A 27,070-nucleotide genomic window follows, 5' to 3' on the forward strand; every position below is an offset into this window, starting at 1 on the left:
TCCCTCGGGGCGAGGGGCTGGTCCCCACCGCCGGCCGCCTTCCCGGCTCCATCGCTGCCAGGGAGGATGGAGCAGGACTGGGCTGGAGGGGCAGGACCAGCCTGGGGGGGTGCTGGCTGCAGCCTGGGGGGGTTGGAGGCTGGACACCCCGCTCCGTGTCTCGGTCCAGGGCATGGATCGGGCACCAAGAGCTTGAGTGGGCGTCTGTGGCGCAGGGGAACACACCGGGGACGGGTTCCCCAGAGCGGGTCTGGCTCTTTCTGCTTGTGATGTCCTAAGTCGGGGTCTGCGTATGGGTGGGGAGCAGCATCCCACCTCCCCCCCCCCCCCAGCCAGGGGTAGCCCCGGGGCTGCGTCTGCCCCAGGGTCTGCCCTGGCTCCTGCCGTGCTGCCCGGCGCCGGCCGGGGCCCGCAGAGCCCTCCACAGCGGGATGCTCAGCTGCAACCAGGCTCCAGGGACCCTCTCAACCCCTTGTCCCCTTCGCCTTGTCCCTTTGGGTCTCCAGAGCCACATCTCCTTGCACAGAGCCTGGTTCCTCCCGGGGGATGCTCCCGCTCGGAGCAGTTCTGCTGCGAGCCATTTTCCTGCAGCGCTAGTGCAGGGTCCGGGCTTTTCCTGCCTTTTCCTGCTCCCTCCTTGGTGCCCCTGAAGGGCCATCGCTGCATTTTCATGGAGGTGAGGTTTTGGGTTGGGGTGATGGTGGGAATCGAGGAGGAGCTGGACGTGGTGGGGACCGGCCAGGCCCCTCAGCAGCAGCAGCAGGGACCCCAGGGGATCCAACCCCCCAGCCCGCGCCAAGCCCACCATGGAAGCTCCAAAGCTCCCCGTTCCGTACCACGAACACAGCTTTAATTGCCACAGGTGCTTGGACACAAGACAAATACAACCCGCCGTCGCGTCCCAGCCCCTGCAGAGATGCCGTTAGCGCGGTGCCGGCCACCTGGGCCTGGCTGTGTGAGCCAGGGTGCAATGGCGGTGGCCCCGGCACGCGGTGGCCACGCTGCAGCCGCGCTCCACCACGCCTCCGGGACGGTGGGGAGAGCCGCGTCTGGCTCGTCTGCCTTCCACATCCATCCTCCGCCGTGCATTTAAAAACAAAACAATAAATAGCCAAAAAAAAAAAAAAATATATATACATAAATAAAATAACCCTTTTTTCCATTTTTTTTTTCTTTTTTTTTTTTTTTTTCTCTCCTACAGCACGGTCCGGAGCCGCCGGCGGGGCTCAGCTGACGAGCATGGGGAGGAAGTGGGTGGAGAGGTGCTGCCGGCGCGTCTTGCCCCCTCGCTGCGGCCTGCCCTTGCTATTGAGCGAGAGGAACATGGGGCGGCCCCGGTGCCGCCAGCGCAGCGACGCGTAGGTGTTGTAGCCGTTCTCCTCGATGCGCTCCGTGAACTTGCAGTTGGGGCTGAACTCCTTCTGGCAGGAGAGGGAAGGGGGTGAGGGGCGGCCGGGACCCGTCGTCGCCCTGCTCCGGACCCCCAGAGCGGGACAGGGCAGGACCCCGGCTCCTCCCCGGTTCCCGGGGGGCAGAGGGGGCTCTGTGGGTGCATGTCAGGGTGTGGGAAACCAGGAGCCCGCTCCTGGGCGCGGGTCCCAGCAGGTTTGGGACCCCCCCGTTCCAGCTCTGCCCTGCGCTTTTGACCCCGGTCCGGTCCCTCCCGGGAGGCAGCGTCCGACCTACCGACCCATAGAGCCTCCCCTGCTTGTTCATGGCCAGGTAGAAGCCGGTGTGCACCGCCCGGATGGCCACGACGCCCACACGCACCGACCGGATCTCGACGATGCCTGCGGGACAGGGAAGCGCCACCGTGAGCCAGGGGAGGGAAGGGCGACCTCCCCGAGGGACCCTGCCCCGATGCCGGGTCTGTGGCCGCAATGTGCCCCCCGCCCCCCCGGAGAGACGGGGTCACTGACCCTCGCCCGGCGCCGGAGCAGCCAGAGGGACACGGGAGCAAGGGCTGCAGCCTGAGCCGGAGTGGAAACCTCTGATCCGGGGAGGATTTGATCTTTACTCCTCTCCTCCCCAGGGCCCAGCCGCTTCCCAGGAGCCAGGGCTGCACGGGAGCGATGCCAAGCACAACCTCCGCTCGCCTGGAACGAGCCATCAGCCTCTGCCCGGTGCCGACCCGGCATTTATCCTCCTCCCCTCCTTGGCAGTTCTGCCCGCGTATCCGTCCCGAACGCGCCTGCGGTGCCCTGGGGACCCGACCCGCCTCTCGTGGCGCCTGGCACCCGGGCTGGCATGTCCCTCGAGGGGCAAAGTGTGCGCGGGGGTGGGAGCGATGGCGCGCAGCCGCGTTACGGTGGACGGAGGCACCTGGGCAGAGGGTTGCGGGGGCAGGAATGGGGCCGGGACGGTGCTGTCCGCGGCTGCCGGGGCCGTGCCCAGCTGGCACGAGCACGGACAGACACACACCACAGGCAGGAGGGATGCAGGACATGGGGACAAGCCCGGGGAGGTGGCTGCAGCCAGGCTGTGAAGCCGCAGCGGGGCTGGCATGCGTGTGCCCGGACGCCGAGCTCCGGCACAGCCGCTAATGGCAAAGGCATGCGGTCGGACCAGCGGCTCTGATGGGGGAAACACCCAGAGCATCGTCAGGGCCTCGGGATTCCTGCACCGCCTCGAACCTGGCCAGCCCGGAGCGCTGCCGCCAGCCCTGCCGGCCCCTGGGGCCACGGTGCTGCTTGGGGGGGAAGAAGGAATCTCCGGTGGGCAGAGGCGCAGGCTGCGCAGTGGGAGCCGCAATGGGCACCCCCCCCGGCATCACCGGCATCGCCTCCCTGGGGGCACTCATGCCCACGCTGGGAGCAGACGGGGTGTAGATGGCACTGGGGCGGCGTGAGGGCTCCGCAGCGTTCGGCTCCTGTGGGGCAGTGGGTAGGAGGGGGGTTTTCAGCCCAGCCCACCCACCCTGGTACCCACCAGGACCCGCGGGGCCCAGCCCAGCGAAGGTGCCAACACGCAGCAGCCGTGGGTAAGGGCCGAGCAAACGCCTGCGAATCCATCCCACTTGATCACCCTCTGGAGCTGCTGCTATTTATAACAAAGGACTCCTGCTTGTCTAAAAATAACCCCCTGCCGCTGTTCCCGGCGCTCCGGCCGGCACTGCCGTGCTCTGCTTGCCCGTGCCCAGCCACCACCTGGCTTGCTGGGGGGGGAACGGGTCCCTGCAGGCGCGGGGGAGCAGCCTGGGGGCACCTCCCAGTGCTCCCACTCTCACACCCCTAGCCCCAGCGGGGTCCCGGGGAGGCTGGGGCAGGGGGGGGGTCTGCAGCCACCAGTGGGGCTGGTCCGGCAGCTGCCGCGGGGGCCGCGGAGCGTAGCCCGAGCCCAGCCCAAGCGCGGGTTCTATCTCCGCGCCCATAACCAGCGCGAGCCCCGTGCGACAGCCCGGAGCCGCTCCACCTGCCAGGCGCCATCGCCACACGGCCCAGGGAACGTGTTGGGGCGTTCCGTGCTGGCAGCGCGCCCGGTCGGGGCTCCCGACAGCCTCTGACACCGCGAGAGGGTTCCCTGGGCTGGGCTGGGCGCACTCGTCCTGCGGCCGGAGGGGTGACAGGGCAGCCCCTGCCGCCAACGGGGCATGGGCTGGGGGATGCTGCTCCCCTCCACGGCATCCTTCCCAAGCCCCAACACCCTGCCAGGCTCCCCCGGGGATGCTCGGGCATCCCCCCACCCCCAGCATCCCCCCCCCCCCCATCCAGCCATTGCCCTGCCAGCCCGGTGTCACCCTCCCTGTCACAGGGGGCCAGGACCCAGTGCCCAAAATGGGCTGATACCACAGGTGCTGAGCTGGGCTCGCAGCCCTGGCCCTTGCTGCAGCCGTACCGTGGGTGCCACGTCCCCTCGGGACCCCCGGCGTTGTCACCTGGAGGGTCCCAGGTAGGAGCAGGTGGCCGTGGTGCCGAGGCAGGACCCCGGTGCCGGGAGCAGCCGGGTGGTTCCTGCACCCCCGCTGGTGCGGGGACCCTGGCGTGGCCCCCGCAGCCGCCCCTTCCCACTGCCGCACCGGCCGCTCCCGAGGGCTGCGGGGTGGAGCAGCCCCAGCCCCAGCCCCAGGGGAAGGCCTAATCCTGCCGGCTTCTTCCCGAGTCCCAGATTGCGGCACAGCTTGGGCAGCAACGCCGTCCCGCAGCGTTCGCCCTCTCCGTCCCCCCTGAGACGCGCTGCCCGGCCGCGGGGGGAGGCTGCAGCCAGTGCCCTGCTCTCTGCGCTGCAGCGGGGGCTGCCGGCTGCGCCCTCCTGGGTCCCTGCGCGACAGGGGTCCCTGCGGTCCACGACTGCCCTCGGACTGTGCCGAGCCCCGAGCCGCTCTGCAGGCAGCGGGTGCTCTGCCGTCCCCTCGACGGGGCTGCCCTGCTCTCCTGTGCCAGCCCCACGGATGCTCGGTTCTGAGACCCTCATCGCCCCGAAGCTTCCTCCGACCCTCCTCCTCCTCAGCCTTCATCCTCCCCAGTGCGTTTAAGGGGAACGATGGCATCCCCCCAGTCAGTGCCGGATGAAGATAACCCGAAAGGCCACCCCTGTGTCTGCACTGTCAGGATGACATGGGGCGAGGGACCCCTCGGGTTGGACCCCCAGGCACTGGCAGAGTGACACCAGGTCCCCGGCCAGAGCGCGCCGGTGCCCGCGCACCTCTTATCGCTCCTGAGCCCCGGGAAAGGGGCTCCCGGGGGTGAGGGCAGCCGGAGCCATCTGTGCTCGAGTGAGCTGCGTGCCCCGGCCACCGTCCGTGGGGCAGCAGGGACAGAGGTGACAGCAGGGACCACGGGACAGCGGGGACAGAGACGACAGCAGGGACAGAGGGGACAGAGAGGACAGAGGGGACAGCGGGGAGAGAGGGGACAGAGGGGACAGCGGGGACCACGGGACAGCGGGGACCCGCGGCTGCCGCCCGGCAGGAGCTGGTCGCTGGGCGGGAGGAGCTGCGGGAGCTCCCCGGGGCCGGGCACAGCGGGGTCCCGCCGCCGTCCCGGGGCGCCTCCGTCCAGCCTTCGCCCCCCCCGCCCCGCCCCGTGCCCGGCCTCTGCCGCGGCCCCTCCGCCCCGGGCCCCGGCTCTCCCCGGTCCCGGCCCCACTCACTGCCCGGCCGCTCCCTCCAGCGCGTCCCCTCCACGCTGCCGCCGCCGTCGATGCGCAGGAAGAAGCGGGTGGCGGAGAAGAGCCGCCGCCAGCGCACGTCGCCTTCCAGGTGGTCGTAGCTGCGGGGGGGCCGCCGGCCGCCCCAGGCGGCACCGCCCGCCCCCGGCCCCGGCCTCGGCCCCGGCCCCGGCCCCGCCAGCACGGCGAGCGCCCCGGCGAGGCAGGCGGCGAGGGCGGCGGGGCCCCCGCGCCTCATGGCGGCGGGGCGCGGCGGGGCGGCGGGCGACGGGCCATGGCCGCGGCGGCGCCGACCGGCCCCGACGGCGCGGGCGGCCCGAGCGCGGGGCGAGCCGGCGGGGGGGCGGGGCGGGGCCCGCGGCGGCCAATGGGCGGGGCGGGGCGGGGCCGAGGGCCGGGGCTTCCCATTCATAAATCCGCGCCCCGACGGCTGCCCCACATCCCCGGCCCCGGTGCTTGTCTGCGCTCGCCGGGCGCCTGGTCGGGGGGTAGCGCCCGGTCCGGGCCCCACCGGCTCCCGCGGGGGGGCGGGCAGGGGACGGGACCCTCGCGGGGGGACGCGGGGCTGCTATGGGCCCGGGGCTTGGTGTCCGTCTGCGGCCCGGCCCTGGGCGCACCGGAGCCGGGAGGAACGTGGGGCAGTCCCGTGTCCCTCCGTACCCGCCGCGGTGCCGTCCGTGTGCCCCGCGCCGTGTCGGTGTCGTCGTCCCCCCGCGGCCGCGTCCCTCCGTTCCCTTCCCGTCCCGTCGGGGCGGCTGTGTCCGCCAGGGGGCGCGTGGCGCGGCCGAGGTGCATGATGGGAGTTGTAGTCCGGCGCGGCGCGGTGGGGGACTCCCGCTCCCGGCCTGCACCGCGCGGCGCCTGCGCAGAGGGTGCGGCGCGGCGCGGCATGGCGGCCTAGCGCGGGGGCATGTCGGTGCTGCGGCTGCGGGCGGCGCTGCTGGGCCCGGCCCGGCTGCGGGGCGCCGGTGAGGGGACGGAGCGAGCGGCCCGGGCTTGGGCCGAGTACCGGGGGGACGGGGAGGGCTGCCCGGGCAGCGGGGACGGGGCGGGCGGCGCGGAGATGGGCCGGGTACGGGGGAACGGGGCGGGCGGCCTGGGGGTGGGCGGCCCCGGGGTGGGCTGGGGCCGGGGAGGGCGGCCCGCGGGTGGGCCGGGCAGTGGAGCAGGGGGTCCCTGCGGCCCTGCTCCTCACCCCCCGGGACGGAGCCGGGGCTGTGGGGTCCTGGAGGCCTGATCCCGACCGTGGGGACGGGGCTGGAGCTGAGGGTTCCCTGTGGGACAGAGCATCCCCCCAGGACAGAGCCGGGGATCCCCGGCGTCCCGAGCCCTCCCCTGGGACAGAGCTGGGGGCTGTGAGGGTCCAACCCACCCCTCAGGGGCAGAGATGGGGCTGTGGGTGTCCTGGGGCATTGTCCTTCTCTAAAGGTGGAACTGGGGGTCTCTGGGGTCCTGTCTCCACACTGTGGGATCGAGTTTGCTTGTTCTGGGGGTCCTGTCACCCCGAGCAACAGCGCTGGGGTTTGTGGTGTCCCTGCAGTCATGTTCCCCCTCAGAGATTAGAGCCAGGGAGCAAAGGGGGTGTCCCTGTCCCTGTCACTTGCTGGCATAGAGCTGCCCACTCGCCTTCGGTGTCCCTTCTCTGAGGTTGCTGGGACCTGCAAGCTGAGCTGAGAACCGCTGCTCACCTTCTCACCTCTGGGGCCCAGCCATCGCACGGGGCAGGGCTGTGGGGCAGTGAGCGGTGTAAGGGGTGAAGCGGCCTCTGATCTCCCAGTCTTTGTGTCTTTCCGCTGCAGGGATCCCATGGAGTGTTCTCAGGAGCTACTCCTCTGCCAGTGCCAAGGAGAAGGCGAGGAGAAATGGTGTCTGCGAGAGGACGGAGCTGCTGGAAGGTGAGTTGGGCAGAACTGGGAGGGCTGCAAGGCTTTCCCTTGATCAGTCTCCTGGGATGTTTTCTCGGAGTCTCCCCATTCTGTGTAGCCATAAAGAAGATATTTGGGACTGTAAATAGTTGTAGCCTGGGCAAGGATGTGGGGCTTCCCATGGACTTGCTGTCCTCCCCGAACAAGTTCTGTTCTGTCTTAAGGAACTGAAGGCCCGCCCTACAGGGAGTGCTGAGTTGCCCTAAAACACAAGAGTGGTCCTAAGGGAGGGTAGAAGAGTCCCTCCAGGGCTCTGCAGACTGACCTGGAACATGCTCTGGCTTTGGGCTCTCTGCCCAGGTGAGCTGAGGGCACGAGGTCCTTGGAGAGAGGCCCAATGAAGTGACCGGGCAGCAGGTTAGACAAGCGTGAGCTGGTGCTTTTTCCCTTGTGGTGCCATTGTTGGGATTTGGGGAGTGGGGCACAGTGTACGGGTGGATCCCAGAAAGGCAATGGTCAAAGTAGCTGGTTGCTGGGAGGAGAGCTGGCCGAGGAGGGAAGAAGTGTTTCCTCTTTTCCTAGGCCTGTTACTGGGCGCTCCCTGATGCGAGGCCCTGGGGTGGGACACAACCTTCTGCTGTGCTTTGCATCCCTTCACCTCTCCCTGTCTGTGTGTTTCCCGGCAGTGCTGAAAGCTCGAGTGAAGCAGCTCCAAGCCAGTAATGTCCCGGAGGTGACAGTCAACAAAGTGGAGCTGGCCCCGCTGGGGAATGACAAGTACCAGCACCCGCTGCAGAAAGTGGTGGCTCCTGGCCCCGCGGAGGAGCAGCCTGCTCCCAGGGCAAGGGGAGAGAGCCCGGCCCGGCCCAGCAGCTGGGTCGAGAAGTTGAAGAAGGAGATGTACATCCGGCAGCTGAAGGTGGAGCGGAAATTATCCATCGCTGCCTCCCAGCTGGCTCTGGAGGGACAGATCAAGGCCAAGCCAAAGGGCAAGGTGAAGGCAAAAGCTAAAGCCAAAGCCAAGAAAAGCCTGAAGAAGCCAAAGGCTAAAGTGGCCACTGCCTGGAGCAAGAGCCACGATGGTTCCCACCGTGTCTCTGCCCACGGCAAGCCCAGGGTGGTGGCAGTGAAGGAGGGTGCGAAGGCACAGAGGCCTCGGACGGTGCTGGAGGACAAGGACAGCAGCCAGCACAAGATCCTGCAGCAGACCATCCAGTCCAACCTTGAATGCTTCCTCTTCTTGCAGCAGCCAGAGGAGGCTGAGAGGTTCCTTCTCTTGTACCACGGCTCCCCTGTGAAGAGAAGGCTTTTGAACGTCAATGCGTACAACATCGTGATGCGTAGCTGGGCAAGAAAGGTACCGAGCTGTGGGCTGCTGCCCTGGTCTGCTTGGCAGGTTTTCTGGGTGGCTGAGGGGCAGAGCGGGGCTGTCTCAGGAGGAGAAGCCTCGTGGTCGTAGAAGCAGCGGTCGCGATTTTCTCTGTGTTTGCCACATCTGCCTTCAGCAAGTGTTCATTGAGGGCTTGGCTTCTGCTGAGAGGGACAGAGCTGGTAGAAGGCCACTGAATCAGGCCACTGATCCCTCTGAGGTGGCTTTGAGGGGAAGAAGGGGATGAGGCAGGATAGACACGGCTAAAGTTGAACAGGAGCAGAGGGGTGTGAAGCTGTGATTTGGGGCTGGTTGGAGAAGGACAGGGAAATCCTCCCCCTCTGCTCTGCCCTGGGGGCGCCGCATCTGGAGCGCTGGGTCCAGTTCTGGCCTCCCCGGTTCCAGAAGGACAGGGAACTGCTGGAGAGGGGACAGCAAAGGGCTGCCAAGATGCTGAGGGCACTGGAACACCTCTCTGATGAGGAAAGGATGAGGGATTTGGGGCTCTTCAGGCTGGAAAAAAGACGCCTGAGGGGGGATCTTATCAACGCTGAGAAATACTGAAAGGGGGGGGTGTCAGGAGGATGGGGCCAGGCTCTTCTCAGTGGTGCCCGGGGACAGGACAAGGGGTAACGGGCACAAACTTGCCCATGGGAAGTTCCATCTCAAGACGAGGAGGAACTTCTTTGCTGTGAGGGTGGCAGAGCCCTGGCACAGGCTGCCCAGAGAGGTGGGGGAGTCTCCGTCTCTGGAGACATTCCAACCCCGCCTGGACGCGTTCCTGTGCCACCTGCTGTGGGTGACCCTGCTGTGGCCGGGGGTTGGAGGAGATGATCTCCAGAGGTCCCTTCCAACCCTGACCACTCTGTGATTCTGTGCTGGTGTCTGTGCCCACAGCCCCCTTCCCTTCTCATCCACAGGGCCGCTTGCAACGTATCAACCGGCTCTTTTCCATGCTGGAGTCTGTCGGCCTCCGGCCCAGCCTGGACTCTTACGCAGCAGCACTGGAGTGCATGGGCCGGATCCAGTCGTCCACCAAAACCATCTGGAGGTAACGCACTTCACATGCCACAGGGACCCTGGGCAGCATCTCCACAGCCTGCCATTCCACTGCACTGGGAGAGCTGGGAGCTCGCTCTGGGGAGGAGATGCACTGGCCCGGGGTCGGGAAGACCTGCCCCCGCTGCGTGCATGTCTAGATGCTCTGATCCACTTCTCGTGGCCAGATTTAGGGGCGGGCAGAGCTCCCACAGCGGGCCCTATGTGCCACCCCCAGCTGCTAGGGAGTTTTGTGTGAGATCTTGCAGGGAAAGAAGGTGTAGGTGGCGAGAACAACCTTGCTTCTGGCCAGAGCTATGTCTGCTCCCCCCAGGGTTTGCAGAGCAGCTCCCTGGGTTGGGAGCAGCCTCTCTTCAGGCAGGTACTCCTTGGTTCTGCGCCCATCCCGGGCATCGCTCCCCCACTGGCCCCTCCGTCGCTGCCCAGTAGGCATGGCTTCTCCGTTCGTTTGTACAGCACCTCCAGGAGTTGCCAAACAGCTGGTTTTTTGCAGGGTGCCAGCTCTCTGGAGGAGGGTGATCAGGAGATTCAGATGGATTTTGTGGAGCGTAATGGGCAAAATAAATGTCGGGCCCAAAGCGAGGAGCTGAAGGAGGGCTCCGAAATCCCGGCAGGGTGAACCTAGGGGCAGCGCTTGGGCACAGCCAGCTGCCTTGGTGGAGAACGCTTTCTGGCGATCTCCTAATGCTGCACAAACACCCTTGGGTGGTTCAGGGATTTATCACTGTGCGTCCCTTGGCTGGCTAACGAGTTCTAGATGCCTCTGAGTGAATGTCTTCCAGTCAGGTGATTTCCAAGTGACTGGCGCTGGCTTTCCTGCCAGGGTGTGTGGGTGTTGCGTCAGTACAGCAGCGCACCCATAGGGCTGGCTATGGGCAGATGTTTATAGCACACCTGCACGGATTTGCCAGCCCCAAGCCTCGCCAGGGCGTGTGTGTGTTTCCCCACAACCGTCTCTGCTGGTGTGGTGTGTGGGGTACGAGCTCTTGTTTCCCTTCCTCTTCTAAATGTGCTCTCTCGGCTCGGACGTGGCAGCGGCATGGCCTGGAATGCTGAGAACACCTGAAATCAGGGCTGTTTCTTGCTCTGCTCCCAGACTTACAGGGTCCCTTTGAGGGCGTAAGGAGGGAGTTGCTTGTTTTAGCTGGGCTGCTGTGAGGTAGTTTTGGGGAAGGGTGGCTCTGCAGAGACATAGAGCTGTTCATCACCAAAGCTCCTGCCTGCTCCCAAACCTGCCAAAATGCAGCTGGGGCACACGCAGCAGCTGGATTTGTGGATCCCGCCCTTTGCAGTTGTGACTCAGGGTGCTGTTTGTTACCTCTTGGGCTCTTAATGCTTTCCCAAGGCTGCCGGGGCTCCCTCCTGCCCGTGTAGCTTTCTGTGGCTGGTGGGGGCCTGGGCTGGGGCCGGGTTGGGGCCGCTGTCACCCGGCTCTGCCTGTCCCCCCTCCAGTGTCACCCAGCACAGGCTCGGCCAGTCGGCAGGTGGGGCTCTGGGCTCTGCTGTGCTCCGATCCCGGCTGCAGTGTGGCAGAGCCAGGAGGACGCAGTCCCACGGCATCCTCTGTGGGGCTGGGGAGCGGGAGGTGTTGGTGCATGCAGGGGGTTCTGCTCCCCAGCAGCAATGGGGGCTGCAGGGAAGAGAGCTTCCTCGCAGGGGCTGCGGCCGCTCCTGGCGCTCAGGCTGTTCCTGCTGCAGCCATGCGAGCTGTGCTCCCGTGCCCTGGCTCCTGGGCTCGGTGCAGGAACCACAGCCCCCTGCCCCTTCGCCCAAGCTGTGGCCAGCGCTGTGGGTTCCCTTCTGCTGGCTCAGGCTGGAGGGGAGAGCAGGGTTACCTGAGGGTGAAGGAACCCGCATCCTTCTGCTCAGTCTCACAGCGGCAGCAGCGGGGCTCAGCCTCCCCACCCGAGTGACGGTGAAAGCCGCCTGCTCAGCAGAGGTGCGGGTTGGAGGGGTGGAGAATTGATCACTGTAACCTGAGGCGGGTGACCTTGTGGTGACAAGCTGTGCTCTGGAGGCAGCTCCCACCCCAGCAGCTCCTGCAGCCCCAAGAGCTGGCTCCTGGCTGCTTGCGGAGGGCAGGGAGAGCCCGTGTGCTCCCGTATGACAACGTCCTGCTGCCAGGCTGCCCGGCAGTCATGCTTTTGGAAGACTGAGGCATCTGCCTTCTGTGGGTTTCCCAGTTATACCCATTTCTGCACCATTCTTCCCCTGTCCGGGGCTGGGCAGACATCGGCTCGGTCAGGCACAAGTTGCCGCAAGGCTTGCAGTGGTTGCTGCATGAAGCATGCTCTGAGGACCATGCAGAAGGGAAGAAGCATCCAGGGCAAGTGCGTGGGGTAAATCCTGCTCCGCAGGGCTATCAGAGCCTTTCCAACGAGCGTGAGAGGTTGCACCCTCCTACAGCTGTCCTTGCATGAAGGGTGGCACAGAGGAAGGGTGCTGGGAGCCACTGGCGTGGTGGGTGGCACCACTGGAACAGCCTGGAACTGTGTGTCCATCTCCTGCTCTGCGCTCAGAGCTGATTCTTGGTGGGTGCCAGCCCCCAGGCCCTGCTTCGGGAGAGGGTTTTGCTTTTGTGGCTGCCAGGGATTTGTCAGGAGTGGCTCTTTGTCCTGTGCCGTGTCTCACGTGGGTCTGGGGTGATGCTGCTGAGGGCACAAGTGAGGAAGGAAAAGCCTGATACAGTCAAGGCTCTTGGATCCTCAAAAGGGTCACCCCCAATCTGTCTCCTCTTCTCCATGCTTCTGTTTAAAAACTTTGTTCCGTGCCTCGTTATGTGCTGATTTCTGTACAAGACGCACAGTCCCCTGGGAAAGATTAAGCCTGTCTTATCTGTCCCTCCTCAGATGTGTGCAGCAGATGAAGAACGATGGCTTCCACGTGGATGAGCTTTTCCAAAAGTGCCTGTTTGAGGAAGATGAGAAGGAGGAGGTGCTGAAGGCCATCAGGACTATCCAGCCCAACTACCAGCTGCCCCCTCCACCCAACCCCCAGACCTGCAAGTCTTCTCTGCTCCAGGACTTCTACTCCAAAGTAAGCCGCAGAGCTCAGGGATGTCTCTGCAGCTCGGGGAGGTGTTGGAACTGGCCAAATGGTCTTCACAGGTGTCCTCACGTCCAGCCCAGGACTGTAATAGGGGAAGAACATTTTAGCCCGATCTCTGCTCAATAGCCCACAGCAATCGTCGAGTGGATAGCCTTACCAACAGCCTTACAGAGGAACAGGGAAACCAAGGGCTGGCAGGGGCAGCTGGAGGTGACCTTCATACGCTGGAGGGGGTGCTCAGGTGGGATGCTTGACCGTGACACAGGAACAGAGCAGCCTCTAGAGAGGCCTCTTACTCCAGACTCCCTGGGGTTTGCTAGCCAGAAGACATCAGACCCCTGGACTTGGAGGTCCCAGAAAGGTGCCTTCAGCCAGGACTCATACCTTATGCCTCTTGCAGGGAAGCTGGGAGAATGAGCGTGTCTTCTCTTCTGCTGGCTTTTGGCATTTACTGCCTCACTTCTGTTGTAGGAGAAGATGATGTCGTACCCCAAGCTGGATTTCTCCATGCAGGAGTTGCAGGAGCGCTTTCAGCAGCAGCTGGAGATGGAGCTGGATAACACCGTAACCATCGAGTCAGTGGAGGCCACCAAACCTCTGACCCCACAAGCCCTTAAAGCGGTAAAGCTCAGGGAGTCTGCGGGCTGTGTGTCTGGAGCGGAGGAGGGCAGTTCAGCTCTAAGGACCTGTGGGAGAGATGCAGGGGGTCGGTGGCCTAAAGAGGGGGACAGCTCTTCGGTGACACACTCACCACAGCGTTACTGTCTTGCTTCCATTTCTGCACAGCGCAAACTACTGGACACCCTTCGTTCCCGCTGGCACGGTTCCATCCTCCAGGCCCTGCAGAAGTCGAAGCACAGCATGTCCAAGCTCAAGACGGCATCGGGGTACAACATTCTCTATCCTTACCTGTGCCTGATGCCGGATGAGGAGTACGTGGGCATCATGCTGCAGGTAGGACCCTGCCCTGCCCTCTCAGAGCCGCACGAACGGGGCTGCCCTTATGGCCGCAGAGCTGCCACAAAGCATTCGTGTCCCACTGGGCCCCACAGAATCGGAACATGAGCCTCCCAAGTTTGCCCAGGTTGTCAGGTGCAAGCTTTGTCTGCTCCCTCTGCTGAGCAGCCAGGGAAGCCCCTGCTCTGTCCTGGCCATGTTTCCTTCCTCATCATCTGCTCAGCGTCACGGGAATCAGCACCTTTCTGTGCTCCCTATGCAGGGGCTTTAACTCCAGCTTTGTCTCTCTGCTCTGTCTTTCTGTTCCTCCCTCCTTAAGACCCTCTTTGCCTTCCCCTTTCTCAGATCCTCAACACCCTCTCTCCACAAGGAGAATCCCTGGCTGTCTTGGCCAGGGAGCTGGGCTCCAAAGTCTACAACAGATACATCACCCAGAGGAAGCTGCGCAGCGGCCAGCTGGAGAAGGTGCAGGAGGTCTATAAGAACTACATCCACCTGCTGGCAAAGGACAGCCAGGTAGGTAACGCCTGGGAGAGGGGGGTCCTGGGGCCTGTGGGTCACGGAGCAGCAGAGCGGAGACAGGGCGAGGCAGTTTGCCCAACTCCTCGCAAGCACAAGGTCCAGGTTCTGGGAACCTGCTGCTGCAGAGGCCACCAGAAGCTCCAGTAAGGCCCCATCTAACGCTGGGCAGGCCCCTTGCCCCATGGCGGCAGGCAGGTGGGTTCTGGCATAGCAGTGGGTATTTTTGAACCTGAAGGTTTTAAATCGGCAGAGTTGATCCCTTGGAGCCAGGCATCCCACGCAGGGGAGCTCTGGGGCTTGAGGAGGGTGCACTCTGCAGGCCGGGAGAGAAAGGGGCCAAGGCCACCAGTTTGGGCAGCTCGAGGGCTGGATGCGTAGGTCGTTCAGAGCTGTGTGGCGCGGCCGGGGAGGCAGATCTGCAGTTTGGGAGGGAGGGTCAGGATGGTGTGGGGACAAGGTGTCAGCTCAGGGAGGCGGCGAGAGGAAGGGCTTCGCAGCACCACTGTCCTGACATGCAGCAGACGCAGGTTATCGCTGGTGGGCTTGTCCCTGCCGTGTCCTTCCCCAAATAGCCTTGTCGGGGAGGACCTCACAGGGACACAGAGACAGGAGGTTCCTTCTCAGTGCCCTGTTCCAGGGACATAGATCCCATCCAGCAAACCTCCTGGGAACAGCACGGCTGGCCCCTCCAGCTGACCCGATTTTCTCCTTCCACCTCCCAGCCTGACAAGTACTTGCCACGGGAATATTGGGAGAAACTGGTGGCAGAAGCCGGCTTTGGGCCTTCCCTGAACTTGAAGGACTGCAGCTGGCCGTACATGCTCATCATGCGCCTGGGCATGCACATGCTGGAACTCCTGGTGCAGGCTGTCAAGGTGCCCAGGAACATCCTCAATCCCCGCCTGGAGCCCAAGCTTATCCCCGTCCTCTACCACATCTACTCCTTCCGCAGCAGCTGGCAGGTGAGCCGTGTCCCGGGCACTCTGGGACTGTGCAGGTCACCTCTTGCATCGGAACTGGGCCTTTGCAAGGCCGTTTTCCCTCCCTGCTGCCTTTCCTGCTCAGGGACACTTAGAGGAGCCTCTGGTTCTGTGAGGACAGTGTCAATACCCAGCGTGACCCAGCGTTAATGGCTGATTGACCACATGCTCTTCCAGACACCAGCCCTAATCCTCTACCTTCTCCTCTCCAGGTTGGGCTGATAAAGCCCCATCCCATTTTCTCCCAGATTGTGTCAGATGCTGCGGAGACCTTGCTGACCTTTAACTCCTCCGCCATACCTATGCTGTGCCCCCCGGTGCCCTGGACCTCTCCCCATTTTGGTGCCTTTGTCCTGAATGACACCAAGTTGATGCGCTTTGTGGATGGGGCCATCCAACACCAGCTGCTCCTGGAGCAGTGCCCTCCGGTGAACCTCCACCCCGTGCTGGATGCCCTGAACCAGCTGGGCAACTGCGCCTGGAAAATTAACCAGCCAGTGCTGGATATCATCATATCCATCTTCAATGATAAAGGCAATGAGAAGCTGGACATCCCACCGCCCATCTCGGAGGCCCCCAGGCCTCCTGCCCCTTCTGGCAATTCCTCTACCTGCAACAAGTCCCAGAAGCACGAGTTGTTGTTGTGCAAGAAGAAGGCAGCTGAAATGCACAGCTTGCGCATGGATGCACTCTATAAGCTCTCCATCGCCAACTATGTCAGGGACAAAGTGTTCTGGTTTCCTCACAACATGGACTTCCGAGGCAGGACTTACCCTTGCCCACCTTATTTCAACCACCTCGGTAACGATGTCACGCGGGCCATCCTGCTCTTCGCAGAGGGAAGGCCACTGGGGCCCAAGGGCCTCGACTGGCTGAAGATCCACCTCATTAACCTCACGGGGCTGAAGAAGAAGAACGCTTTGCAGGAGCGGCTGGAGTATGCCAATGAAATCATGGAGGAGATCCTGGACTCAGCCGACCACCCGCTGACGGTAGGTGGGGGGCGGCTGGCCAGGGCTCTGCTGGCTCTTGGGGCGGAATGGTGGGACCCTGAACCGAGGGGGCTCTGGGAGCCTGCAGCAAGGGGAGGTTCCCCTTCAATGACCGAACTGAAAAGCAGGGAAGTTCCTCTGTGTTTGAGTCCAAACGGGACTCAAATATGCTAAGGAAAAAAAGGGATCAAAGTCGTTGTGAATTTCAGAGGAGACTTCACCGTTCCTCTCACTTGGCGTAGCTTCTAGAAAGTAAAATCAAATGGATATCAGATTGATTTTGAAACAAAAACATTTTGAAAGAACGCTTTGAGAGGAAAAAGGGGAAAAAAAGCATTGCAGGGTTTCCTAAATAACACACTTCTATGTGAAAACACAACGAAAAATTAGGGAAATGGAGGTGTGGTGGGAGGAGGTGCCTTGCCCAGTATATCCCGGGAGCGCAGGGGCTCCTGCCTTTGCTTTGGGGTGCCACAAGAGCACTGCCTGCTCCTGCCAGCCTGTGCTTCCCTGTTCCCAGGGCAGGAAGTGGTGGATGAACACCGATGAGCCCTGGCAAGCCTTGGCGTGCTGTATGGAAATCGCCAAAGCCTCGCGGTCCCCGGATCCGGCAGCCTACATCTCACACTTCCCGGTTCACCAGGTAGGAGCCCAAGGTACCCGCGTGGCCCGTGCGGCTGAGCAGGGGGAGCAGGAGACGCAGGGCAGAAAGCTCAGGGCAGAAGCATCCATGTCTCCAACGCTGCATGGATCTTTACTACACCACGTGGCCAGGCTTTCTTAAGAATGGGAGTGCAGTCTACAGGCATCTTGGCTTGAGAACTCCAGTAATTTGCTGCTGCATGCGGCCATTAATGAGCCAGAACAGTTAAGTGCTGCTTTGCTTCCTTTGGCTGGAGCAGAGCCTGTCTGGGAGATCGCCGTCAGCTGCCGGCAGGGTGAGAGCTGGGCCAGTCTTACCTTCTCCGGCTGCGGGATCAGGACTTGAAATCAGCCCGACTCCGGCTGGGTGGGACGTGGCGTGGGTGCGTGGCAGCACCTGCTCATCTGAAGTGCTCGGGGCTGTGCTGAGGCTTCGGGGGCCTTTGCTCCGCTCTCGTTCTGAGGCCAGAGCCAAGCAGCTCTGCAGGAGCAAAAGATGAGAGGTCTGGACCTCTAAGGAAGCGCAGGGGGACGGAGCTGATCTGTAGCCTGCATTCAGTGACGTGGCTGTCATTCACCACATGTCCTGTCCCTGCTCGGTCTGCTTCTCGGCTCTCTGATGGCATCTGTCCTTCCCGGACGGAGAGAGGAGCCAGGCAGCCGTTCCAGCCCTTCTCCCTGCGGTGTCCCGGCAGATCTGCAGCGCTCTCTGCAGCCGCTGCCCAGCCAGCTATCTGTCTGCGCTGATAAATCCCCGTGCTGCACGGGAGACAATGATTAATTGTTTTCCTGGTGAGAGGGGTTTGCTCATTTATCTCATTAGAAGATCAGATGGCCCTAATGAAGTGGGGAGGGTGGGGGGAAGAACAGGGATGTATTCTGCCAGTAGCGATGGTCTGGAATATGTATGAGGCCATCTAAATTGATATTGTTATAAGAACAGAAGATCAAGAGAGCAGCTGGGGGTGTGTGGAGGGTGCTGTTAATGAAATTCGAGCAAGGACGACTTCTGGAGGGCACCCGAGTTCTCTTTCCACCTGAGTCATCAGCGCCTGGTTAATAGAGGCAGCTCTTCTGCCGCGGCGGGGCTGCCGGAGCCCTGTCAATTCTCAACTTGCTGCACTGCAGGCTGTGGGGAGGAGGGGAGGGGAGAGGAGGGCTGATCCTGCCGGCAGCTGCAGGCTGCCTTTGGCCAGGCAGGGCCCAGGCACAGGAGGAGCAGGGACGGTCCAAAGCAGCAGCACGTCTTCTGTGAGAAGCGTTTCTGCTGGTGCTGTTTGGAGAACAGCAGGACCTTCTCATGCCATCGTTCAGGTCCTGCCCATCTCGGTCCCAGGAGGGCTGTCAGGGCAGCTGCTGCGACAGATCGGTCGGCGTGTCTCTGTAACTGCAGCTCTGGGAAAGGCCGGGCCGGAGCTGGTTTCTGTCAGAAGGATGTTTTCCTCGGCCGCGGAGCAGAGGCAGCACGGCTAGCTGGAGCCTTGCAGTCGGTTGTGGCTTGCTGAGAGCCCTTCGGCTTGGCCTGGCTCTGATCCTGCTCCTGGGTTTTCCGAGGTTGTTTTGAGTGCCGCCTCTTGGGGCTTCTTTTAGCATCCCAGGCAGATTTGTTGTTTTCCAAATTGTCTGGTTTTCAGTGTTTCCACAGAGCGCTGGTGTCTGTGAAAATTCATGGAGGGGCCAGTGTGATGTGAGGTTTTCCGTTTTTTTCAAACCAGTAATTAGTGCGGAGACCCAGACAGGAAAACTGGCTAGAAGGAAAGCCGAAACTGGTGTGGCCCTGGGAGATCAGCTGCAAACCTGTCTGAAGAGACGCGAGGCAAAATGGCACTAATCTTCTGAGCCAAGTGTATCTGTGCTGGTGAGCACGGCTCCATCCATATGCTCACACCTTGTTTCCACCCTGCTCTCTTCCCACGTGCAGGACGGCTCTTGCAATGGTCTGCAGCACTACGCAGCTCTTGGCCGGGACCTTATTGGCGCCATCTCCGTCAATCTGATGCCCTGCAATGTCCCCCAGGATGTCTACAGCGTGGTGGCTCAGCAGGTGAGGCACAGCGGGGACACGGGGAGGTGTCCTCTTGGACCTGCCTCCACCTCTTGACGCTGTGTTGCACAGCTGCCAAGGAGGGAGGTTGAGATAAGACCAGCGTACAGAGGGCTGGGAAAGTATGAGCTGCTCACAGGCAGAGACTCTCCCTCCCTGAACGGGAACCACTGCAGCAGCTGCAGTGGGGATCCGGCTGGAGATCTGTCCCGACAGAGGTAGCTGTGAGAAATCCACTGGGATTTCTGCTGTCCTCACTTCTCCTGAATGGAGTCTGGGAGAAGTAGGGTAGGGAGGTGGAAGAGAGCAGACCTCATCTTGTGGTCACAGCTGGCTGACCCGCAGGTATGGGATTTTCTTCGTTTGAGCTGGCTAGGAGGCAGGGGAAGGGATTCAGCCCTTGGCACTGCTGCTAAGTCTTCGATTTTCCTGGCAAGACGTGACGTGAAACGAGCCTGCTGGGAAGCGTGCTTAGATCTACCAAACTCAAGTCAACTGGCATTGAACCCCTGGCTCTCCCTTCTAGGTCTCAGCATGTTTTATCCAGGCAGCCCCGCACCAGAGCGGGAGGAGCAGGCAGAGGGTGCTTGGTCTGCTCAGAATTATCACTGGGGGTGGCAGAGGCAGCAGAATCTGAGTCCTGAGCCGCAGTCCTGGTGCCGTGTCCTTGTGATGTCCGGCACCCCCCCACTGCCAAGTGACACTGCTCTGCTGAGGCAGCAATGGAAGGCTCTGCGGGCACGGTTATCTGTGAGGTGCAGATGCCTCCTGATTCCTTCAGCAGATGATCTCTGTTGACGGGGGCTGGTGAAAATGGGCCGCAGGGTCTCTGTTGGACGTTCAGGCCAGGCAGCCCACAGCTGGGTGGGTCTCACGTGGCCCCCCTGACTCTCCCCAAGCTGTGGAGGTGGCTTGGACCAGCGTGGCTCGCGGTGGGGCTGACTTCCCAGGGCGCTCTCGTCCTCAGGTGGAGGAGTTTCGGAAGAAGGATGCTCAACAGGGAGTGAAGATCGCCCAGGTGCTGCAAGGCTTCATCAGCCGCAAGGTGGTGAAGCAGACGGTGATGACGGTGGTGTACGGTGTCACGCGCTACGGCGGGCGGCTGCAGATGGAGAAGCGTCTCAAGGAGATCGATGAGTTCCCTGAGGTAGCGTGCCTGCCCCGGCCTCCCCCGGCAGTGTTTTGCTCAGCTCTCAGTCCCCACTGGGAGAGGTGCCCGTGCTGCCTTTCCCGTGGGCTTCCCTCCTGCCTTGCTCTCTCCCCTTACCCCACGGAATCTCAGCGAGCAGAGGGATGAGCAGGAGAGCTGCCTGCCAGCACGGGAGGGAGGGATTCTTCAGGTGGGGCTGCTCCTCATCCTTCTGGGATGGTGGCATGACAGCCTCAGCTGGTGTTTCAGATGAAAAGTGAGGTTTGTGGCTGTGCTCTTTCCTCTGGAAGTGGCCCTTGTCTCTGGCAGACCTCTTGGAGGCTTGCCCCTCCCGACGCCTGATTCTTCTTCTGTGACCTCCCCCTCCATGGGACAGTCCTTGCTGAGTGGGTGATTTGCTGTGGCAGGTTGGTGCTGGGAGTGTTTCTGCTGTGTGTTACATTCCTGGGCCAGGTGAGGCAGCGAGAGCTTCCCCTCCGTCCAGGGACGTTACGCAGAGATCAGCCTGTCCCCGGACAAGAAGCCATCTGAAATGCTGATCTCAGCCTCCCTCCGTCAGAACCCACAGTCATCTGCGACAGCTGAAGACTTAGTACAGTCTGTGACGGAGGCAATTTTGAGGCACCAGGGAGCAGGGACATGCTCTTTTAGCTTACCCTAGGTCCCATCACTTTGCGTCGCATCTTTTGCTGCCTCTTTGCCTGACCCCTCGCTCTGCCTTTGGTCTGTGCAGGAATACTTGTGGGAAGCATCTCACTACCTCGTAAAGCAGGTGTTCAATGGCATCAAGGAGATGTTCTCAGCAACTCGAGATATCCAGGTGAGGTTTCTGTTGCCTCTTATCTCTCTCTGCCTCTTGTTCCCTGGCCCACCTGTACGTAGACCAGGGAAGTGAGATGTTCCATGGGGAGAGATGGTTATTCTGGGTCCTGGCCCAGAGAGGATCCTCCTGTCCCAGCCCAGAGGTGTGGGACTGTGCCTGCTGGAGGGCTAAACTCCTCTGTAAGCACTGGACTGTCACACTTGGTGGCAGGAGTCGGGCTCGCCTGTGCTGGGCGTGGATGGGGTCGCCCAGCTGCCCATACTAACTCCAGACACTTTCTTCCCCACTTCCCTCTGCTAAAGAACTGGCTGACGGAGAGTGCCAAGCTCATTGCCCAGTCGGGACGGACGGTGGAGTGGGTCACACCGCTGGGTCTCCCCATCGTGCAGCCCTACTATCGGACCAGGTCCACTGTGGTGAGTGTCTGGTGTGTGGGACTCAACTCCCCCTCCCTCTGCCGTGGTGGGGAGGAGGGAGAGGGCAGCCGGGCTTCGAGGCAGCAAGCTAAAGCCCGGCAGGTTGGCATCACCTGCGGCTGAGCCTGCAGAGCAGGTAGGATCTGTGCGTGCAGGCACATCCAGCCTTGTCGCTCCCTGCAGAGACTGGAGTGTGTGGGTGGGCTCGTGAGGAAGCTCTGCCGCTCCCGTCCCACTCAGGCAGCTGGGGCACGGGCCCGTTCCCCGCGCCGAGGAGCCTTCCTCAGGGCTCGCGTGATTCAGTCTCGCTGCTCTCGCCTCCCACGCGCTGCTGCACTGACTCACATTTCCCCAGCCTGTCTCGTCCTCGCAGCCGCTCACCTCCAGGAGCCCTTCTCTTAGCCCTCGCAGGGGTGAATCACTGGGAAGGGGTGAAGGATGTCTGCCAGCATCCTCAGGAGGGGAAGCAGGCAAGGTGTCACTGAGGAGTGACAGCTGCCGTGGTGGCTGGGATGCCCTGGAAGGGTCCTTGCCCGGGCGCCTTGTTGCAGCCAGGGATGTTTCCTCCAGAGCAGAGCAGCTCGTGATCCCCTCTCCAGAAGAACGGGGTGGTGCTGAGCACCTTGCGCTGGCCGGGCAGCACCGTGTAGCAGCTGATCCCCTTTCTCTCTCCCTGCAGCTGAATTGCGGCATGCAGAACTTGAGTGTGAAAAACTCCAACAGCAACCAGTAAGTATGAAACCACGGTCTCTACTGAGCCCCTGTGGTCCCCAGCCTGTGCTCTGGGGACAAAGCCTTCCCATCAGTGGAACCTGCCAAAAGCTCCTGGTATCCCCCTGAGCTGCAGAAAGCCAGCTGGAGGAACGGAGCCCTGTGTTTCAGCAGGACCTTGAGGCCCTCCAGGGCTGCCCCCGTCAACCCCGGGTCTCAGCTGGTGCTGGCTCTGTTCTGGCGCTCTCGTCTTTGGCCCTGGAAGGGTCCCAGCTCCTCCCGTCTCCCACTCTGTGCTGCAGGAAACCCGATACAGTGAAGCAGAAGAACGCCTTCCCACCCAACTTCATCCACTCCCTGGACTCCACGCACATGATGCTCACGGCGCTGCACTGCCTCAGGTAGGGAGCGGGCAGCCAGGGCTCTTCCCTGGCCCCGGGACTTGCTCTCTGCTGGGAGAGTGACCCCAGGGCAAGGCGCGCGATGTGGGAAGGAGGTGTCCCTGGTGGGTGGGTGTTGGGGGTTTCTGGCAGAGAAGGGTTGAGCGGAGGCAGTGGGGCAGGCAGCGGGAGATGGCGGGGTGAACAGTCTCTGCAGGCGCGGTGCCGGGAGTCCCCCTCCTCGCGTGGTCCCTGCTTCTCTCCCAGCAAGAGGGTCTGCAGGGGGTAGGGAACTGCGGAGATGGGACGCCCAGCTCTGCTTCATGGCACCTTCTGCTGCCTCCCAGGCAGGGTCTGACCTTCGTCTCGGTCCATGATTGCTACTGGACTCACGCGCTCACCGTGGACGTCATGAACCAGGTAAAAGTGTCCTCCTCTGTCCCTTGTGAGCAGGGATCTTGCTGATCTGTCCTCTGGGGGCTTGCCAGCCCTTGCCTCCCCTGGGCTTTGCTCCATAGGCTGATTTATTTACCCGGGCGAGGTGAACCTGGGGTCCTTGCTGGCGGTTGCAGCTGATTTCCTGGTGCCATAAACCCATCTCCTCCCACCCATCAAAGGAGGGCGTGAGGGAGAATCTGTGCCCGTAAATCAGCGCTAACCACAGCGCCCAGCAGAGTCAGTGCCTGTCGGTAGACTGATAAATGGGGGTTGGCTTCTGCTTCCCACCTCGCCAGGCTGATTCCCTTCACCCTTGTCCGGCAGCCCCCCCTTCCCACTCCTGCCCGCTGCTCCCCCTGCCCCTCACCTCTGACCTGTCTTGGCTGAGAAACGCTGAGGGGAAGGAGGGGAAAACGCCTGTTAACCTACAACTCACCGTTGCTCTCTGGATCAGATCTGTCGGCAGCAATTTGTGGCTCTGCACAGCGAGAAGATCCTACAGGATCTGTCCGAGTTCATGCTGGAGAAGTACTGCAGGTATTCCTCACCCGCTGGCCAACCCCCGCCACGCTCCTTCCTACCCGCACCCACTCCCACTCCCGGGGCTGGTTGGGATTCGTGTGAAAAACGAGGTGTTTGCATCCTTTTGGTGCAGAACCGAAGTAGGGTTTGGGGCTTGAATCCCTCGGTGGGCCTGGGGTGGGCCATAATGTCGGTGTTGTGGGTTCCCCCGCTGTGAATGAGGCAGTAAGGAGCGGCGAAGACACGCGTTGGGTCAGCCCAGTGTGTGACCAGGCAGCACAGAGCGACCCAGTCCTGGGCAGGGTCTGTAGATGCCTTGGCACCCACCTAGGGCTGCTGCGGCGGGGGCTGGGCTCCTGCTGCGGGGCGTGTAGTGTGTTTTGGAAGAGCTGAAGGCTGTTGGCAGGGGGCTGCACGGGGGAGCAGAGGAAGGTGCGCCTTCTCCCAGAGCTGATTTGCTTTCCTTCTGGTTCATCCAGCCCCGGCAGAGAGCCTAGAGCCCTCTGGCAGAAGAAACTGATGGAGCAGCTGTCAAGTGTCCCCAAGACAGGTAGGAGCACGGGATGGGAACTGCAAAGCTCGGGAGCGGTTTGGAGACAAGGGGAGTGAGGTGGAGAATGGCCCCCGAAATCACTGGGCTCATGTGGTGGCTGGAGTTGGACACCGTGAGGGTCTGGCCGGCCACGCTGTCCCCTGGGATCAGGTTTTCCTGCCTGTGCTGGACCGCAGAGCCTTGGGGCAGTGCCTTAAGACATTCCCCTGGAGCTGAGCCCCTGGGATTTTCCCCAGGTTGACCCAGCTCATCCCGTCCCCTGCCTTGTTTTTCCTCTCCCATCTGTTTCCAACCACGAAGCATTTGCCTGGAGATGGGAGCGAGGCACTCGGCGTGGTAATTGCCGGGATCTAGATGATATACATGCAATGGGATTTAGGCAATTGGTTTAACTCCTCCTAATCTCTCGGCCCTGCCTCTGCCAGACCATCTGGCCAACCTTTGTTCTGCCTTTGCGAAACGGAAGAGGCCAGTGCTCCCTCGCTGTTGAGCAGCCGCCGTGGGCAGCCCCAGAGGCAGCACAAACCAGGGCAGGGATGGTTCGTACCCCGGGGCCGCGTCCTCCTCTCTTCCTTCCCTGCCTTGCTGCTGTTACGCTCTTCTGTCTTGCTCTTCCTACCACTATCCCAGAGAAATCTGGAGGGACGTCAGTTCCTGGAATACCTCTAAATCCCTGCTGCCTTCTCCCACCCTGCGGCAGGGGCTGAGCTGAAGTAGTTTTCTGCAGGAAGCTGAAGCAGGGCTTGGGGCAACTTCTACTCTGCTCTGGGGAGACCCCACCTGGAGCACTGCGTCCGGCTCTGGAATCCTCAGCACAAGAAGGACAGGGAGCTGTTGGAGCAGGGCCGGAGGAGGCCCCGGAGATGCTGGGAGGGCTGGAGCCCCTCTGCTGGGAGGACAGGCTGAGAGAGCTGGGGGGGTTCAGCCTGGGGAAGAGAAGGCTCCGGGGAGACCTTCCAGCCCCTTCCAGTCCCTAAAGGGGGCCTACAGGAGGACGGGGAGGGACTCTGGAGCAGGGAGTGTAATGACAGGACGAGGGGGAACGGTTTCAAACTGAAGGAGGGGAGATTTAGATTGGATATTAGGAAGAAATTCTTGGCTGTGAGGGTGGTGAGCCCCTGGCCCAGGTTGCCCAGAGAAGCTGTGGCTGCCCCATCCCTGGAGGGGTTCAAGGCCAGGTTGGCCGGGGCTTGGAGCAGCCTGGGCTGGTGGGAGGTGTCCCTGCCCAGGGCAGGGGTTGGAACTAGATGGTCTTTAAGCTCCCTTCCAACCCGAACCGTTCTGTGATTCTCACAGGTGCCCCGTCTCCACCCTGCCCTGGCCCTGCTCTCCTCTGACCTCTCCTCTCCCTTGCTTCCCCCAGGCGAATTCAACCTGAAGGAGGTGATGGATTCCACCTATTTCTTCAGCTGAGCCCCAGCAGCCAGCGGGGCCCTGGACTACCTCTGGACTGCCGCTTGCCTCGGGGGCCGTGGTAGGCACTGACCCACGAGGCTCCTCTGTCCTGCGTCTCGTGGGGAAAGCGGGTACAGCAGAAGATACCTGCCCAACACCCAGCTGCTGGGCCAAACTGGGGCTCCTCCAGGAGCTCAGGGGCAGCCACGAGGGGCCGGTGGGGGACAGGGTGTCTGCGCTGTTTGCTGTTCCTGCCTGCGTCCCAGGTGAGGGCAGAGGGCATCGAGCTCTGGGGAGGGCTGCATTCCTCTGGTGTGGGGTGGAAGGGGCGATGGTAGACGGGGCTGGCTCCCCTCCGCCCTCGCCCCGGCACAGGAGATGTGCCTGCCACCGCTGCCAGCTCCAGAGCTTGCCTGGCCAGGGCCTGTCCTAGGCTGCCGGCCCTCTCCATCCCTCTCCACCAGTGGGGCTCAGACCTCCCGGATCGTTAGGTCCCTGCCTGGAGGGGCAGGGAGCCCCCCATGGCCCCAGCTCTCGGCTGTGGGGCAGGTGCTGCTCTCCATGCCCCGCTCCAGCTCCCGGGCGCTGTCACCGCAGCCTCTGCGGCTCCTGACTCTTCATTTCCAGGGCTTGGTTTCAGTTCCGTTCACTGGTTCTCAGGCAAGGAAAACCACTAACAGGGGGGTGGAGGTGTACGATACTGTAAATAAAATGGTTTTTTTGAAATACTAGATGGGAACCGTGTCCTTCTCGGCCTCTTTCAGCCAAAGTCTGCGAGGTGCCTGGGCGCTGGCCTCATCTTCCTGGGGAGACGGGACTGCTGTTTCCCCAGACGGCTGCTGTTTTGCCGACTGGTTGGGCTTCAGTTATTCACAGGGGTGTAATATTCTGGAAACGCTTTTGTCGCAGAAACAGAGACAAAATTTTCCCATGGCCGTGATGGGCTGGTGCAGCGGGAGCAGGGCTCTGGCAGGGGGTGACTGTGTCTGCCCCCGACCTTCAGTTTCTAGCCAGGAGCTTCCAGGGCTGCGTGTGCCGCTCCTGCGGCAACTGGTGCTGGGAGATCTTGCAGCTGGAGCTGGGCATCTGCCCCAGCTCTCGGCTGACCCCCGTACCCACAGGTTCCATTTCCCGGCCTCCTCCCAGCTCCATCCCTCCCTGATGCTGGAGCAGGGATGCGGCGCTGCCAGCGAGGGGAAAGGTTCTGGCGGGGGGAGGCTTTTCACCTCGTGGTTTTTCTGGCAGGGAAGCAGCTCTTCAAAGGACAAGCTGGCTCCCGCAGCCCAGCCTGGGGCCGTGCCCGGTGGCAGGGCTGTGCCAGGGGCGCGGGAGCAGCCGGAGCCGCGGCAGGGAGGGACGGTGGCGAAGAAGCAGAGACGGAGTCGTGCGTAGCTCTGTCAGCTGCTGACGTTTATTGCACAGGATGGGCTGGATGGAAAGGTGGATGCTTGGAGCGGGGCCCTGTCCCGCCGGCTGCGTGGCTACAGGGCACCGGGCTGGCGTGGGGCCCCTCGCTCGCCGCATACATTCAACGTGGAAGGCTCCGGAGTGCTAGGCAGAGCGGCAAATGTGCGCGCACACACACACACACCCCCCCCCTGCACACACACCCACACACAGACCCCCCCACGCAGGTACACGCAGTGTGTGCCCTCCCCAGCCTTAAACCAGGAGCGCTTGTGGGGCAGCTCCCGCCCGTGGGGCACCCCCAGGGCTCCAGCGTCCGTCCCCGTCCTAACGCTGCCTACGGGGGAGCGGGGCTGCGTTGACCGGGGACAGCGTGTGCGCAGGGTGCTCGCAAGCCTCGGGGCGACCGTCCCTCAGACCCACAACCCCCCACCCCCGCCACTTACCTCCAGTCCTGGACCGTCACCCCCTCGCCATGGGTCTGTGGGAGGGGAGGCAGGGGCACGCGCGGGCGCCGGGGCCGGCCAGCGTGGCTAAAGCCCCGGGGAGGTGTCCTGCGGATGCACACATACAGGTATGTATTTCAGGTCATAAATATCATATACAGAGTTGATCATGGAGGGGGGGGGTGATGCAGCTGTGGCTTCTATGGGGCAGCCGGTGTGGGGGAAACTGAGGGCAGCGGGGCTTC

At 62.5% G+C, this 27,070-nt stretch overlaps 2 protein-coding genes across 3 annotated transcripts; one reads left to right on the forward strand and one right to left on the reverse strand.

The window, feature by feature from the left end:
• Nucleotides 1–828: 828 nt before the first annotated feature.
• FGF22 (fibroblast growth factor 22) lies at nt 829–5,344 on the reverse strand. The gene is made up of 3 exons (XM_054182325.1): nt 5,089–5,344; nt 1,687–1,790; nt 829–1,421 (listed from the first exon to the last, which is right to left on the reverse strand). The coding sequence occupies exons 1-3, from the start codon at nt 5,342–5,344 to the stop codon at nt 1,227–1,229; spliced, it is 555 nt and encodes a 184-aa protein (XP_054038300.1). The 3' UTR covers nt 829–1,226.
• A 608-nt stretch (nt 5,345–5,952) lies between these two features.
• POLRMT (RNA polymerase mitochondrial) lies at nt 5,953–25,704 on the forward strand. 2 transcript variants are annotated; one of them, XM_054182113.1, is made up of 21 exons: nt 5,953–6,074; nt 6,906–7,001; nt 7,658–8,328; nt 9,261–9,391; nt 12,249–12,435; nt 12,919–13,068; nt 13,234–13,401; nt 13,750–13,920; nt 14,649–14,888; nt 15,119–15,898; nt 16,419–16,541; nt 18,462–18,584; nt 19,552–19,731; nt 20,468–20,554; nt 20,860–20,973; nt 21,653–21,702; nt 21,987–22,085; nt 22,412–22,484; nt 22,957–23,039; nt 23,504–23,574; nt 24,941–25,704. In XM_054182113.1, the coding sequence occupies exons 1-21, from the start codon at nt 6,017–6,019 to the stop codon at nt 24,988–24,990; spliced, it is 3,705 nt and encodes a 1,234-aa protein (XP_054038088.1). In that variant the 5' UTR covers nt 5,953–6,016; the 3' UTR covers nt 24,991–25,704. The 2 variants fall into 2 exon arrangements, with proteins under 2 accessions (XP_054038088.1, XP_054038089.1); XM_054182114.1 differs by lacking the exons at nt 21,987–22,085; nt 22,412–22,484; nt 22,957–23,039; nt 23,504–23,574; nt 24,941–25,704 and adding an exon at nt 21,815–21,881.
• Nucleotides 25,705–27,070: the final 1,366 nt, after the last annotated feature.

Source organism: Rissa tridactyla, chromosome 22 (assembly GCF_028500815.1).
Source record: "Rissa tridactyla isolate bRisTri1 chromosome 22, bRisTri1.patW.cur.20221130, whole genome shotgun sequence".
NCBI classification, from domain to species: Eukaryota; Metazoa; Chordata; class Aves; order Charadriiformes; family Laridae; genus Rissa; species Rissa tridactyla.